Source organism: Narcine bancroftii, chromosome 2 (assembly GCF_036971445.1).
Source record: "Narcine bancroftii isolate sNarBan1 chromosome 2, sNarBan1.hap1, whole genome shotgun sequence".
Lineage (NCBI taxonomy): Eukaryota > Metazoa > Chordata > Chondrichthyes > Torpediniformes > Narcinidae > Narcine > Narcine bancroftii.
The window spans coordinates 309,030,269-309,048,209 of NC_091470.1; the positions used below are offsets into that span (position 1 = coordinate 309,030,269).

At 40.3% G+C, this 17,941-nt stretch overlaps 1 protein-coding gene across 11 annotated transcripts in view; it reads left to right on the forward strand.

The window, feature by feature from the left end:
• Window positions 1-17,941, forward strand: part of LOC138755501 (nucleolar protein 4-like) — a 280,199-nt gene that overhangs the window by 170,694 nt on the left and 91,564 nt on the right. For 10 of the 11 annotated variants that reach the window (XM_069921595.1, XM_069921586.1, XM_069921588.1 and 7 more), the window contains one exon: window positions 17,136-17,440. In XM_069921595.1, the coding sequence (XP_069777696.1) occupies window positions 17,136-17,440 (305 nt within the window). The remainder of the gene's footprint in view (window positions 1-17,135; window positions 17,441-17,941) is intronic. The other variant, XM_069921587.1, reaches the window with a different exon arrangement.

Here is a 17,941-nt window from a genome sequence, read left to right on the forward strand (position 1 = left end):
TCTTCTTGTGCACCGGTATGATTGACACCTGTTTGAAACAGGTGGGTACCACACCCTGCCGGAGTGAGATATTAAAGATATCTATGAATACATTGGTAAGTTGGTCAGCAAAGATTTTTAATACTCGGCCAGGTACTCTTCTGGGCTGGATGCTTTCCTCGGATTAATTATTCTGAAGGCAGCACGCACATCATCCTTAGATACAGATAGGATGGGATCATGTGGGGACATGGGAATGTGGAGGGGTGATTCTTGCTGTTACTGTGGTCAAATTGGGTTTAGAAGGCATTGATTCCTCTGGGAGTGAAGCTTTGCCATCTGCTACTGCACTGGATTTGGTTTTGTATCAGGTTATGACATTTACACCCTGCCACAGCTATTGGGTATCCCATGTTGTTTCCATTTTCATCTAGAATCTCCATTTCACCTGGGAAATAACTTTTTGCAGGTAAAACTTGTCCTTCTGCATTGATTTGGATCTCCAGACAAATGCCTGTGATCTGGCTTGCAGCAGGTTCCAAATTTCATTGTTCATCCAGGGCTTCTGGTTATGAAAACCCTGAATGATTTGGTGGAGGGACACTCATTTACAGCTGTTTTGATAAAGTCTATTGCAGCCCTGGTGAGTCCTTGAACACCGCCCAATCCGCTGACTCGAGGAAGACCTGTATCTGTTCTTCATCTTCCTGTGACCACCTTCTAGTTGTCCTGATCTCCAAAACCTCTCTTTTTAGATGCAGTTTCCATGTGCGTCTGCCCCAAAAAGCTGGTATCATCCTACCTTGGCTCTATTTTGTCCCTACTGGTCCAGTCACTTCCTCCATTTATCTGTGATACCTCATATCACTTCAACAATTTCCATCTCCCTGGATTCATCTACCTCATTTTCACCATAGATGCCCAATCACTATACACCTCAATTCCCCGATATTAGAGGTCACAAGCCCCTTCGTTTCTTTCTCAACAATGGACATTACCAGTCCCCCTCCACCACCACTCTCCTCCACTTGGCAGCAATTATTCCCACCCTCGATACCTTCTCCTTTGTCTTATCTCACTTTCTCCAAGTGAAAGGGGTAGCCACAGGTATCTGCAGGTGTCTCCATCTTTTGGCTATGTTGACCCATCCTTGCTACAAGTCTCCACAGGCAAGGCTACTCAACTCATCCTCTAATATATTGATGACTACATTGGTACTACCTTCTGCACCCATGATGAGCTCAACAACTTTATCTATTTTGCTGCTAACTTTCACCCCGATCTCAAATTCATTTGGTCCATCTCTCGCAACACTCTCCAATTTCTCGATCTCTTTTCTCCATCTCGAGAGATAAACCCACCTCATATGCTTTCTACAAACCCACCAATGTTTCTACTTACCTCGACATCACCCTTTCACACCCCAAAAGATTTTGTTTCTTTATCTTAATTCCTCATCCTCTGTCGCATCTGCTCCCAGGATGAGGTCTTCCATTCTAGAACTTCTGAGATTTCTTACTCCTAAAAAAAAATGGCTTACCCACTATTTCCATCAACTCAACCCTTACCCACATCATTTATTTTCCTTTGCTTTGGCCTGCCCCCCTCTGCCTGAAGACTTGATGAGGATAGGGTTTCCCTTATCCTCAACTACCACTCCATCAGCCTCCATATCCAACATATTACTCTCCACATTTCTGGCAAATACAGATATCACCACCAGATACATCTTCCCCTCTCTTCCCCTCTCTTCCCCTCTCCTCCCCTCTCCTCCCCTCTCCACTTTCAACAGGGACTGGGACTCCCTCATCTATTGATCCCTTTTACTAATCATCCCCTTGCACCTACTCCTGTGATCATAGGAAATGCTGCACTTACACTCATACCTTCCCCTTCACCACCATTCTGTGCCCAAGAAGTCCTTCCAAGTGAAGCAACACTTCACATGACTCTGAAGGAGTCATTTACTGCATCCGGTGCTCCAGTTGTGGCCTCCTCTACATCAGAGAGACTGGAAGCAAATTTGGAGATCGTGTGGATGAGCACCTTTGCTCTGCTGCTGAAGGGCTCAGGTCTGAAATATTGGTTACCCTTCACATTCCATAGATTCTGTGTGATCTGCTGAGTTTCTCCAGCATTTTACTATGAACTCGGTAATGTTTCTGCATGTTAATATTGAGATTGCAGGGAAATTCTTGGTAATACATGAGGAAAAAAATGGGGGTGCTGCCAGAGCTGCTGCAAGAACGATGCTACTACTCGTGCAGATCTGTAGAAAGCGGGTAGTGGAGAACAGCGGTCCTCCCCAGGGTTCTACCACCCAATTCAACTTCTGGCTGCTCCCTGCGAGCTTTAATTGACCTGTAAAGGAGGAAATGGTGGTTTATTTTAAAATCTTGCACTGCGGTGGCACTGATATTCAGTAATGGCCTCAAGGAGTTGCAGACTCTGGTGAAGCAGAGCACCAGAAAACAGGGAGACAAAACATTTGAGAAGGAAAAGCAGAGGAGATGAACCTACGGTGACCACAGTGGTGGACCAATGAGGGTCTCTGTTGCTGAAAAAATGCAGGTGACTAACCAACGCAGGGTGTGGGATGCTAGCCAAAGAACTTGCATCAGGCTGCAGACTACTGGAGACTGGCTCAAGACTGGCTGAATGGATACCAAATGTCGGATCCGAGATGTGAGAGGGCGTTGAGGGCTTCCTGATTATGTTGGAGATTTGGATCTGAACCTCGGGTTGGCCGATGGTTTGAACTAGTGGCTGCGGGAGCACTGGAGACGAATCCATGGATACCCAATGACTCTGGAGGGACTCTCTTTTGCTTCTCTTTCTCTGATTGTTAGGGGTGCCAGGCAATTTCTTGCTGATGGTGAATCTTTGTCTGCCTTATGGTAGACTAAAGGAAATTTTATGTAATATTACAGTTTCTGTTTCATCACATGATGAAAAAAGAATGTCCTTTGAAAGAATAACTTTTGATATTACCTGACTAGAATTTAACACATTATTTTCAAAGGCCTTCTCCCTTTTCTTTTCATAGTGCTCACTCAACTGCTTGCAACCTGTACTTAGTGTAACCACATCACTACACCTGCAATCTATGATTCTCAGTAACACAAGTGATGCTGAGTTTATTCAAGTCGACTTCCTCTTCCTTGACGCATTCATTAAAGAGCTATAGTTGGGTGCACTTCTGTTGTGTGAGAAGGGAAAAGTTCAGTGGGTTTAAAGAACAATGAGTCTGGACACAGGCTGAACACAGGAATGATTTTTATTAAAGCACACGTAAGGGGGTTGCATAGGGATAACACACTAGTACTCTCAATCCCAAAGCATAGTACAATCAGTCACATCGGAGTTAACAATAATACTAGAAACTGTGTACAGACTTACAAGCACAGTTCAACCCAGTCACATCAGACTTAACATTACCAATACTAGCAACTGGTGCAGACTTATAACAACCAAGGATTACAATATGCTATCACCATTCCTTGTCTAACGTGGGCATGACTCCAATGCTATCTAACAGCCCCGATCCCTGTGTAGTACACACCTTACCACAGTTCGCGACCTGGAGAAAGTGGAGAAGTGGAGAAAGGTTCATCTCAAGACCGAAGAGCAAAAGAGGTGGACTTTATAATACAGTAAGCTGGAGGGTCCAGTCCTGGTAATAAAGTAATTAAAGAGGCCAATGGTCAGGGGTGCACTGATGGGTGGAGTCCAACCTTGATTAGCAGCTGATGTGACTTCCGAATGTGACGCTCCACAATCCACATTCCCACCAGGTTCGAGGGAGAGGTCACATGACCCACAAAGGTCACGTGGCCCTCCATAATACACACCACAACTTTGCAGATGTATAAATTCCTTATAAAAATGAATGCACATCCAGGAAAATAGTTCTGCACTGAGATGACAGCCAACTAATATGTTAAAATCTCTGTGGTGAAGATTGAATCCACAACCTTCTGATTTAGGAACCACTATCAATCTAATGAAGCAGTCAAAAAATTGTAGCCAAATTTAGAAAAAGAATGTTGGGAAATTCTCTTAACCCAAAAGGTAGCCAAAGAAGTAATCAGAAATCACAATCTCCAGAAAGTATATTCACTAGCTCATTTGCCATGATCTGCCATGGACCTCTCCTCTCTGCAAAGTTTATCCATTACATTATTGTATTGTACTTGACCCCTGTTTCCATATTGTCAAGATCTGGTGAGACTGTGGGTGTATGTATACTTGGTTGCCCAACAGCATAAAAGATGAGCTTGGACACCTGAATGATTATGAAACATTTTTCCATTCCCCTCCTGAATCAAGAAAGCACAAGGAACAGAAAGACATCCTTAAACTTGGAGACTTCAATAAATAAAGCATTTTGACATGAATGATCATTTTCTGAACATAGGACATAATTTTCAATTATTCATTTTTGAAATGAACACAATTTGGAGTTTGAATTTCGCATTAACTAAAATTGTGTGTGTAATCAGGTAGTTCCAACAGCTGAGTAAGATTGCAAATAAGATAAACAATAATATGAAAATGATAAAGTGTAATTTTGGTATGCATTGGGTTGATGCTATTACTTTTAACAGTAAATAGCAAAAGCAGAGTGAAGGATAAAATTGGTCTCTTAGAGAATCAAAGCAGACAACTGTGTGCAGAGCCGAATGAGGTGGGGGAAATATTGAACAAGTTCTTCTCTTCAGTATTCACTAGGGAAAATGATATAGAATCGTGTAGGATAAGAGAAATAAAAGGAGTGATTATGGAAAATGTAGGAATTAGGAAAGAGGGGGTGTTGGAACTTTTGAGGCATAAAAAGGAGGATAAGTCTCCGGGTCCTGATGGGATTTTCCCCAGGACCTTGAGGGAAGTTAGGGAGGAAATAGCAGAGGCTCTGATAATGATTTTTCAAAAGTCAATAGAGGGGGGCATGATGCCAAAGGATTGGTGTATGGCAAACGTGGCTCCTCTGTTTAAAAAGGGCTCCAGGTATAGGCCCAGCAATTATAGGCCAGTAAGTTTGGTGTCAGTGGTTGGTAAACTAATGAAAAGTATTCTTAGAGATAATATGTGCAGGTATTAGAGAGAGACTGATCAGGGACACCCAACATGGATTTGTGTGGGAAAGGTCACATTTGACAAATCTTGTTGAATTTTTTTAAGGAGGTGACTAGGAAGGTTGATGAGGGCAGGGTAGTAGATGTACTCTATATGGATTTCAGTAAGGCCTTCATAAAGGTGCCACATGGAAGGTTGATAAGGAAGGTTCAGGTGCTAAGTATTAATGTTGAGATAGTCAGATGGGTTCAACGGTAGTGTTATGAGTCAGAGGACCACAAGACCCAGCAGAAATAGATATTCACCAAGACAAAAACAAAAGTTGCTTTGAATTATCTTTAAACTTGAAAACAGAATCACACTTTAACTTATTACTATTAACTTAACTTACCTAACTTAACCCCCTTCTAATTCTAAGTGCACATGTATGTAATGTGTGTGTAACTTCAGAAAAGTTCTTTGGCTCACAGTCCAAGCTCACTTCTCATTCCTCCAAGTTCACTGGTTGCAGGCAATTCTTATACTGTGCACAAAATTTAACATTTATAAAATTCACCAGGCTTTGGTGCTTGAAAGGTAAATGGTTACCACTCAGGAAGGTTCTTGACAGGTTTCTGAGAGAGATTTGTTGTTCCAGGACATCCACAACTTATGTACTTCCATCAGCCACTTCAGTGTCTTGCTAATGAAACTTGCACCTTCAGGGTTCTCCAGATGATAACCTTTTTCTTTCAGGTCACCACAGAGCTCCTTTTTGTTTCTCTTATTTCAAGTGAAACATTAGACAGCCAGTCCTCTCCTCTTGCATGCACCACAAGTGCTTAAACTAGGCTGTCTTCCAAATGGGGCTTTCCTCAAGCTTGCAAGCTTGTCCTGTTCCAGTCCCAGCTGCTGTTGCTAACTATAACACAGTAGAAGTGATCTCTGTGTCTTTTTCTCTCTCACACACAGAGAGAAAGCCTATTTGACTCTGTTGAAAACTGACATCACCCTCTTAGAACATCTCCAGACAATCTGTGGCTCTGACAAGATCTTTCATCTGTTGCCTTTTTGGAAATAACAATCCATAGTGAAGTCTCTTGGGCACTCTCCAAAGCTCTTGTAAAAGCTGAGGAGCTGACATGTCTAGCATTAGCAGAGCACCAGTATTTCAAATAAGATCTGTTTTAAAGTGTTTGTCTGTGACCTACTCTAACAAACCTTTCCTAATTTATCTCCCAAAAACATATCTATATACTCAGTCACAGTGGCTAGAAGGTAGATGCCAGAGAGTCATGGTGGATAACTGTCAGGATGGAGGCCGGTGATGAGTGGTGTGCCTCAGGGATCGGTGTTGGGTCCCTTGTTGTTAGTCTTCACTCCATTAAGGACATCTATTAGAGGCGGTGACTCAAGAAAGCTTGCTCCATCAACAAGGACTTTCACCACCCAGGCCATGCCTTCTCATTGGTACTATCAGGAAGGAGATATGGGAGCTTGAAGATGAATACCCAACGTTACATTAACAGTTTCTTCCCCTCTGCCATCAGATTTCTGAATGGACAATGAACCACAGACACTACCTCACTTTATTTTCTCTTCTTTTGCACTAACTTATTTATTTTTAGTATATTTACAGAAATGTAATTATAGCAATTTTTACACCTGTAATGCTTCTGCAAAACAAGTTTTGTGATACATGTTCATGACAATAAACTTCATTCTGATTCTGGAACCAAAAAAAGTGGTATGTTAAACTCACAGGGAGATTCCACCAAATAATACAGTACACATTTCAGGAAATGATTGTGAACATGAACAAAGCGCTAGCACATATCGATCTTGATAACTGTCTTCTTCAATGGTCCTTAGAACTGAGGATGTCTTACTTCAATCAGTTTTCTGGATTGTGAGCTAACTAATGTAGCCAATGTGAGACCCTCGTTTTGTGCAATATGGCAAGTGGTGCTTGATGTGGTAGTGAGTGAGTTTTGTGTGCCCGATGGAGATATGGGGGGGCTGGTAGTCATGGTGGGGAGCTGGCTGATGGAGGACCTCACTTTTCTTCAGGCTGACTTCCAGGCCAAACATTTTGGCAGTTTCCGCAAAACAGAACGTCAAGCGCTGAAGAGCTGGCTCTGAATGGGCAACGAAAGCGGCATCGTCTGCAAAGAGTAGTTCACGGGCACACAAAACTCAAAATGGTCAACTAGTTTACCTATCTCGGCTGCACCATTTCATCGGATGCAAAGATCGACAACGAGATAGACAACAGACTCGCCAAGGCAAATAGCGCCTTTGTAAGACTACACAAAAGAGTCTGGAAAAACAACCAACTGAAAAACCTCACAAAGATTAGCGTATACAGAGCCGTTGTCATACCCACACTCTTGTTTGGCTCCAAATCATGGGTCCTTTACCGGCATCACCTACGGCTCCTAGTACGCTTCCACCAGCGTTGTCTCCGCTCCATCCTCAACATTCATTGAGCGACTTCATCTCCAATATCGAAGTACTCGAGATGGCAGAGTCCGACAGCATCGAATCCACGCTGCTGAAGATCAAACTGCGCTGGGTAGGTCACGTCTCCAGAATGGAGGACCATCGCCTTCCCAAGATCGTGTTATATGGAGAGCTCTCCACTGGCCACCGAGACAGAGGTGCACCTAAGAAGAGGTACAAGGACTGCCTAAAGAAAGCTCTTGGTGCCTACCACATTGACCACTGCCAGTGGGCTGATATCGCCTCAAACCGTGCATCTTGGCACCTCACAGTTCGGCAGGCAGCAACCTCCTTTGAAGAAGACCGCAGAGCCCACCTCACTGTCAAAAGACAAAGGAGGAAAAGCCCAACACCCAACCCCAACCAACCAATTTTCCCTTGCAAACACTGCAACCGTGTCTGCCTGTCCTGCATCGGACTTGTCAGCCACAAACGAGCCTGCAGCTGACGTGGACTCTACCCCTCCATAAATCTTCGTCCGCGAAGCCAAGCCAAAGAAAAAAAAAAGAGTGAGTAGTTTGTACTGGGTATGTTCCACCCACCATTTTCACCAGGTTTCTTTTCTTCTATCCATTTATTCCTGTGATACAGCTCCAGACAGGGCTTCTCTTTTGAGAAAATGGCATTAGGCATGCAGTGAAATTGTCAGCTCATTAGGGACCACAAAGTGTAATTTTGGCTTCCATGCTGTGAATATTGGCCTGTGTGAATCAATTACCTTGGGAAAAAGACTGTTAGTATTTGATTTATCCATGAGCCTAAGGATTTTATGAACCTTTATAGCTTTAGCTCAATGTATTTGCTTGATTTCCAGGTGTCTAAAATTGTCATATGCCTCCATCTATTTCTTGATCAGATCATCATTATCTCTGGTCATGCAGGTTTCCATAATTTTGACAGCTTTGATTTTCCCTCACATAGGAATATGCTTTCCTTGAACTTTTCTAATTTCTCTTTTAAAATTTTCCCATTTGCTGAATGATCATTTATCTGCAAACCTCTCCAAATCATTTTTTGAAAATTCCTGTCTAATTCCTTCACAATGTATCATTCCAATTTAGGACTTTTACATGCGGACCAGCCCTTTCTTTATCCATAACTATTTTAAAACTAATCCTTATCTTGCAAACTGAAAAGAAATGTGACACTCAATGTATTAATACAAAATTATCACCACCTTCCTGAATTATTTCAGTGTTTGCAGGATTTTGAAATATCATAGTACTAAATTTGATCATATGAGTGAGTTATGGAATTTCATCTGACATACCAGACATTTTCCATATATTAATCTCCATGTTTGCAGTGGCTTGCAATCACCCCTGATTACATCATTTCCTATAACAAAGATACTCAGATATCTCTCACAGTCATTGCACCAGAACAAATCAAAATAATAACAACATTCGTGTGGTTTAGTAGTCAGATACCCTTGAAGAATTGAAGCCCTGACATCAGTGACCATAGGACTAGTTTTACCAGTGCAAGGTATTGCTTTCTGTGAAGAAATCAGGTAAGCAATATGCTAATTTTTCAATATGTATTTGTATGAAAATATCAATTTTAAAACTGGCTATAGACAGCAAAAAGATGAACATCTTGTGCAGTACCATGAAAGGCAAAACACTTTTTTTCTCATGATTTTATTTATTTCATTGTTTAAGAGAAGAAAATTGTGGCATGTATTACGTACCACACCAGCAGCAATAGAAATTCACCAAGACAATGGTATCTTCAAAACAAAAAATTTATTAATAACTATTAATAATATAACTCTTTTGTGTGTGTGTGTGTGTGTGTGTGTGTGTGTGTGTGTGTTGTGTGCGAGTGTGTGTGTGTGTGTTGTGTGTGTGTGTGTTGTGTGTGTGTTGTGTGTGTGTGTTGTGTGTGTGTGTTGTGTTGTGTGTATGTGTAGCCATTACAGTTTAGGCACAATTGTAAAAAGAATCATTTGTTTTTAAAGTTCAGTCAGTTTGTGTTGAAAATCATATTTAAATTGTTGCTCAAAAGTAATTATGGAATAGGTGGGAGGCCTTAGACTTCTCAAAACTCACAAAAGTTTTGTAGATTTGTTTTCAGAGAATTGCTTCTTCATACAAATGATTTACTGTAAATATTCGTGTATAATGCGACCCATGTATAATGCGACCCCTCCATTTTTGAGGGGAAAAAGGGGAAAAAATTTTACCTTTGTGTATAATACGAACCCCCTCCCCTCACCCACCTGAGATGCACTGCCGTCTCTCCGGCCGCTCGCCCGCCTGCCTGAGTCGTGCTGCCGTCTCTCCAGCCGCTCGCCCACCTGCCTGAGTCATGCTGCCGTCTCTCCGGCCGCTCGCCCGCCTGCATGAGTCGTGCTGCCGTCTCTCTGGCCGCTCGCCCGCCTGCCTGAGTCGCGCTGCTATCTCTCACGACCCCCTCCCCTCACCCACCTGAGTCGTGCTGGCATCTCTCACGATCCCCCTTTCTTCACCCGCCCGATTCGCGATGTCGTCTCTCATGAACCCCTCCACCTCCCCTCGGCTCCCTGAATCACGTTCCCACTTGCCCGGCTGCCCGAGTCACACTGGCGTCTACTGCACCTGCTCACCTGCAGAAAAAAAAATTAAATTTATTCTCGAGTGTAAAGCGAAATTTTTTCGCATTATACTCAAATATTTATGGTACCTCTCATATGGAGATTGAGAACTCATGTTTTCTTCCATGATGATTTCACAAACCCTGGTAATGGTTACATGAAGTGGCAGTGTAAAAATAGGCACAGTGAAACTGTCCTCTTTTTAAAGAGACAGCCAAAATGGCTCTTCCTCACCAATGATTTTGTATATCTCCCATGTTAAAGAGAATACATCAAGATCAGTACCTCTCTAACTGGAGGCCATTGTGTTTCTGGCCTCAGATGTTTCTTGGTGCAATATTAAAATGCAGCTTTTCAAATGTCTTTCATCACGTGACATGATCTCTCTGCTGATTTTGTTTGAAGTTCTTATCTTCCAAAAGCATTTACAAGCCATTGCCTCCGATCTGTCTGCTTGCCATTGAATCAAAAGTCAGCTTTGTTTGAACAGATGCTTCTGAGTTTCCATTCTAAAATCATAGGTAAACAAGCAGAGAGTTTTGTATAACCAGATGTCCTTGAGCATACCCCATTGTTCTAGATAATTCTAGTTTTATTCCCCTTTTATCAGACTTTGTGTCTCCAAAAATAGCTTCTCTCTGAGTGTACTTGTGTGTGCCTGTAAGTGTGCGCCTATCCAGCCAACAATTCCTTTACTAAGAAAAGATTAATAACACAATTCAATCACACATGCCAAAATTAAGTTTTGAGCAATTTTTGAAATGGCACTGGACTCATTGCTTGAGGTAGTTGTCAGATTCCATGCGATAGATATGCTGAGTAATCATTTATTTTTTAATTTGGCATGTAGCACACATTGGAAATGCACACGTTACATCCTCTTGGAGAAATGTGTACGCTTTGGAGTATTTAATACTAAATTATTGTATTTTTAATGAATTGTTGAAGTGGTAAAACTTATTTAAATCTCATAACTATCCTGAGTAGCTGCTTAATTAATAGTTAACTCAGTTTTAAACTGCTGAAGACTATACATGATTCATTTATTCACATGTTCGAGTTGAATGTTGTGCTGCATTGTCAACGCTCTTTGGTTATGAACATCATTAATGGCCCTTCAGAATACAATGTACTGGCACGATCAGGTCCTGTGCTGAGAGACCCAAACCACAAGAAGGTGTGAACTGATTGAGAGACAAATGATAAACTGGCAGGGATCAGCTAAGGGTGCCTTAGTGAATCACCTAACATGATGCTTGTGTTTTAAGAGATTTTGTATGTTGGATATTAGTATGATGATTTAATTGTGATCTTATTGCTGAACACTGCATTTTTTTTATAAATGAATAAACTGGTAAAACAGTCTGAAGGTGTTCCCAATACAAGATGGTAATGCTTACAAAAGTATTAGTTATGTTTTGGTTGTACCAGCATCACCAGTTTAGTGCTCACCGCTACTTTTAGAATGGTGTAAGAGTATAAATTTAGTTTTAGGATCTGAGGAGTTTTGAGCACTGTTGCCTAAGTGTAGTACAACATTGCACAAGACATTATGCTGTTTGTTTCCACACTGAATTATTATTCAGCTAAAATGAAGCACTGTGGATGCGAAATAGAGCATTAAAGTGATTTCACTACCACATACCTGGAACTCTCTGAACTTGTGTGTTTCTCTGATAATTTATGAATGTAATCAAGGTTTTATTGACTGAATCACTACAGACATGGGGCCTTTTCAAGATGAAGGATTATGTCCTTGAACAAACAATAGCCAAGAATTTAGGAGTTCTTTCTTCTAGTACTGCAACTGATCTCCCAGAAAATTTTGTAAAATTAGACAGAATTGTGCAAGGTAATTTAGTACATAAATTCATGCAATAAAATGGGATCTCCATTGTTCCCATTGAGAGTTCTATGCAGAGCTTGCAGCTCACTGGTGTTCTAAATGCTAGGAAATAAGTCAATGCTTTAAAAATGCTAGGACTGTAAAACATGCTATGGAAGTGAATTAAAATGCTGGTATATGGAGAACAAAGATGCTACTCCAGAGTGTCTGTTGCTCCCCCAAGGGATAAAATGGCTTAATCAACCTCTGTAAAGTGAATGATCCCAATAAACTGAGATGTGAATGGATTGAGGGTCAATATGCAATTCAGCACTAATTTTTAATAAGGCAGAGATCAGTGGAGGGAGCATTAGTAAATTATTTGATGCTTGCAATTGAAATGTGAGGCTGGAAGATGCTGTGTGTAGGACATTGATGTGATATTTTAATTGCCACCTCATTCCTGAACCCTGGGCAAAGTACTCCTGGCTTTTTTTTCAAAAGTGAACAGTGAAGGCCAAAGGTTTCTTCCAAAACATCCAGTTACTGTCAACAATGGAAGGAACATCTGCTGGGCAAACAGCTGTGCTAACATTAATTATATCTGGAACAGCTTCACAATGGTCACTGTTCAACCCAGGAATGATTGAAAGCACAAACTAACATGTGCTTAAAGTAGAAACTATTAAATATTTAAAGTAAAAACAGAAATGCTGGAGGAACTCAACAGGTCTTGCAGCGTACATAGGTGGTTTTGGGCCTGAGCCCTTCTTAAAGATATAAGCAAAAAGCAGGCAGGTGCCTGAATAAAAAGGCTGGGGGGAAAAGGTAGAAAAGGTTAGGTAAGGTCAGGTGTACAGGCCAACAGACAAAAGGCAGTAATTGGATGTGGAAAGAAGGACGGGAGAGGAAAGGTGAGAATTGCTCGGGGTAAGGGGTGGCTCTGTGAATACAAGGGAGGAAAGAAGACAGAGGGAAAGGGAAAGAGAGATAGAGGCAGAGCTAAAGGAAATTAGAAATATGGATAAGGGAAGGGGAGAAACGGGGATGGGGTATAACAGAAAGTGGAGAAATTAATGTTAATGTCATCTGTATGGCAAGTGCCAAAATGGATTATGAGTGCTGTTCATCCAATTCTCAGGTGGTCTCAGTCTATGAGACTATGGACAGATATATCAGCATGGGAATGGGGTGGAGAATCACAGCATCTAAAGACTTTTGTGTTTCACTCTATTATTTGCTTAACTATTAATTGACTACTGCAGCAAAACATCTAATTCCTTTTGCATACTCCAGGTGACTGATAATAACTTCCAACTTCTCTCCCTGCTCCAGAGCCATACATGTCCATCATATTTTGTATTTGCAAGGATCTCCATTTTAGCTACATACAGAATTATCCTTGCAGTGCTTAATTGGGTTTCATCAATTTCCCACTGAGATCAAAGCAATCTTGCCTGTCTTGAGGTAAATTTAATCTCAAACTTGGAATAGAGTATTAAATACAACCAAAGTTAATTTAGCATCTCAGAATCTTGAGTGAATGATATGCTCACTGTGGAATAAGTTATTTTGTGACCCTAACTTTTCAGATTGATAAACTTTCATGAGTTGTTAGCTGAAGAGATCAGATTCCTTTATTGTCATGCATATGATACACTTGTCAATTTTGCTTGCCATAAAGGCACATAGCTCCTTACCAGTAAGAGAAAAAGAAGCAAATGAGTGTTCTTTCAGAAACTCTGTTTCCATGGATTAACCTCCCATACTGAGTGACTGTGGATTTGCCTCCTGCTCTCCTACACCTCTTCAGCCTCCTGCACTCCTGCCACCTCTTCAGCATGGGCTCCCATTCATTCCAATGGTGAACCCAATCTCCTAGTTCCAAACTTCCAATATGATTCAGAAGGATGCTAACCTCACAGGCCCTTCAGGAATCCTACTGCCATCAACATTCTCATGAATCATGATCCTGATATTTGGTTCTCACGAGCCTGTCTCCAGCAGCCCTAAATCCTTTGGGCTCCAAGCCCCTCACTGGTCTGCTGCTGTGGTCAACTTTCCTGTTGGGTGCCCTCCCAGGCTTCTCAGCAGGGGGTTGGAGGTGTGTAGGGAGGGGTTTTTTCCCATCCTAGTGACCTGTACTGGACCGTTGTTCCACAGAACCCATACCCTTGTCTTCTGCCAAACAAGGGAACTGCCATTTTGGGCATGGACCTCCATGGGTTAGCTAATTAAAAAAAAAAATTGCTGGTCCCTTCTATAGACCATTCAAAATCAAAATGGGCTATTAACGTAATGACCATATGCTAGATACTCTGCCACCCACTACGCTGCTGAAGGTGTACAGGAACTCAACAATGATATTGCCTATATTTAACAGTTGCTGTGAAAGCAATTTCCCTAATTTCCACCTCAATGTTATATTAGACTCAGTTTTCAAGAGTTGCCATCTTATGGTCATTAATGCTGCTGTGTGTGTTAATTTTTTAAAAAATTACTATTTCCCTCTGCCATTATGCTAATTCTGTCTGTATAACAAAAGTGATATATAGCCCATATCATTGATAACATTTGTTTAATAATATTTGGGATTTGAAGATTGAACTATATCACTGTAAGTAATATATGTATATTTATTCCTTTATAATTAACCTGCACATTTTGATATTCATTTTAAAAATGAGAATATGCTGTTGATAATATGCATTGTCAAAACAGTAAAATATGTATCTGCAGGATGCTAATACTGTGTATTATCCAATGGAGTGTCTGGTATAAAGGGATCATCATTTCCTTGATTTGACAGGAACAAGAACGAGAAAAGATTTCTGCTGGCTGGTACTGATGCACAGATTGTTTTTTGTACAATGAGGACTCAACTGATCAAGTAAATGTTTGTAGGGTGTCACTAACAGAATTTTGATCAAATTACTCTGTCTGCCATTGAGTATATCTTCTGAGTAAATCTTGTGCTAAGTCATTGCTGGATCTCAGGAACAACAAACAAAATATTCAAATTTGGGAATTGGATTAGATATTTTGGGCAGTGAATCTGCCATTGCATATATTTCTTCCAAAGATTAGCAAGAAGTCTGCAGATGCTGCTCTGGGAACTCAGTGAGTCAGGGAGCATCCAAAGAACTGATCCTGATAAAGGGTTTTCAGCTGAAACATCAACTCTCTATTGTTTTTCATGGATGCTGCATAACCTGCTGAGCTCCTCCAGTACTTTGACCATAACACTCAAGAGCAGAATTAGGCTATTCAGCCAATCAAGTCTGCTTTGCCATTCAACTCTAATCTGCCTTCTCCCCATGACCTCCTTACTAATCAAAAACATATCAACCTCTGCTCAAAATGGCTTGGCCTCCACACCTGTCTGTGGCAATAAATTCCACAGATTCACAACCCTCTGGCTGAACAAACTTGTCATTTCTGTTCTAAAGGGAACTGCCTTTATTCTGAGGCTTCACACTCAGGTCCAAGTCTCTTCCACTACTGAAAACATCTTCTCCATGTGCATTCTGTTCAGCTCTTTCAATATTTGGAATATTTTGATGAGATTCTCCCTCATCCTTCTAAACTCCAGTGAGTAGAGGACTGGAGCTGTCAAACGCTCTTCATTTGTTAACCCTCTCATACCCAGGATCATTTTTGTAAATATTGTCATGTCCTTCTCTGATGCCAGCACATTCTTCCTTAGATCAGGGAACCAAAACTGCTTATGTAGTTACCAAATGTAGTCTGACTAATACCTTTTAAAGCCTCCACCTTACATCTTAACTCATGTGTGTGTTATTCCTTACAAATATCAACATTTTACATTTTTATCTTCCAGGTTACTTTTGAATAACTTCTTTTTATTTAACAGTTGATGGATTTGTATCTTTAATAAATTATTTTGAGATAATGTTTGACGCTGCTGTTTTGAAAATCATGTCTGCACCATTATAAAGGTAGTGAACGCATTCTCGCAAGAAAGTGGATGTAAACTCTACAGAAATTGACAAGTAGCAGTGCAAAATTATGCATCACTTCAAGGCAACATGAAACTAGTACCATTCTGTGCACTTATAATACACATAAAGATTTGTGATGGGCAAGTATTTAATGATTGTGATTTTATGCCAAGGCCTTGATTTAAGCACTGTTCTGTTGTAAGATCAATACAAAATGAAAGCCTTTAAAGAAACAAGTGCAGTTTTCCATCTTTAATACCTCAATCATGACAAAAGAGGTTATAATTGTTCCACATTAGTGCAAATGGTGTTGCTTTAGCATTCTCTGGAAAAAAAACTGGCGAGTTTATTTTGAACAGAGTATTTTTGGTGCATTAACAATAAGAACGATCTATGCAGCTTACCATATTGTTCAGAGGGCTAACCTGGTCAGACAGGTTTTACCTTCTGAGCAGAAATCTTCCAGATATTTTTGATCAGGCCTCACAATCCATTGGCTGATGAGCTGTTTGAATCTTTTGGAGATAGATGGTCACTTCATATTTGTGGACTGCGTGGATAGAGGAGTATGGTAGTTGATTTAATGGTAAGCGCTGTTAGGATTTCAGGAAGCAGAGATTTATATTTTACATATTGGGTTTGGAGAACACCAGGCAAAATGGATTAATTTTGATTAGTGACATCCTGTGCTGGGGTTAAAGAAGTCGTTTGCTCTTGTTTAGATTGCTGAAACATATTATGAAGAGAACCTAATGTTTAGCATAATTAATGAGGAAGATTCATTCACATATGAAAAATGCACTTTCTTGCCAGTTGAAATTTAAAAATTACAATCTGAAGTCTTAAAAACATGGGAAACTATTGAAAATATCAGCAATAATATAAAATGGATTTATGTTAGTTTTACTAAATATTCAGCATTGCAGGTGGCTTTTCATGTCATTGACTGGTACTGCTTTAGAAAGGTTTTCAGTTTTGCAAAAGTACGCCTTATTTGATGTAAAAAAAAAACCCTGCTTCTGCATGCAACTGCACATCATTGAGTATGTTCAGGGGCTGCTGTGTATTTAAATGTCAAATGAACAGAGAATATGGAAGAAAATATGTGGAATTTATATGATCATATTTTTGTCATGCTCTAATGTCAAGAGAGAACATTCAGCTTATACTGAGAAAACTGATGTTGGTTCATTAAAGTAGATATGCCCTAAGTTTGGCACTTTTCTCTTTTCAGAAGATTCATCTGTGGAATGTTTCAATGGCAATGAGCCCTTGGTCCTTAATTCTAATGCTGCGGAGGGAGGTCTCTGTGGGGCAATGTATACAAGCATGGGAGACATTAATGGCAATGGCTCAGCCAATCCAGAACACCCTGCTAGCCAGGATGAGCAACCAATAAAAGTGAGTGACAGTCCTCTATCAGTCCAGGTAACACCTGACTATGGCACAGATAATGGGAGTAATGGAAGAAGAAACCGTATCAAATATACAGTTAATGAGATTAAAATGGAACGAGATTCAAGAGATTTGGGAAACAAGGTAAGATATTATTAGACGTCATAATAATTTTTTTTATTTCTTGAATTTGAAATTCTATGGGCTTTGAATTTAGGTTGCAAATATCGGAAAATCAATCCAAGGGCAGGTATTGAAAAATAAAATAGTTGAGAAAGGATTTTTTAAGACTTTTATTGATGAAACTAGTATATTTTGGTGTATTGGATAATAATATAATTGATATTCAATTGCACAATAAGAATCTCCTAATAAAATAGAAGAAGCATTATTGAATATTAAAAGTAAAATTATGTAGATGTGTTGTTGATTTTACAGGTTGGCAAATGTTTAAACTCAATTTAAAGAATTTAAATTTAGAAATTCTTCCTGTGTAATACCAGTGTTTTACTATTTGTACTTAATGTATCTTTGATGTGGTTACATAGTGTGTGACTGGTTATTTTCTCTACGGTGTCAGCCTTGGAGTTTGTTTAATCCACCCTATGGAACAAAGCTATTGAGTGTCACAGTTTCTAATATGTC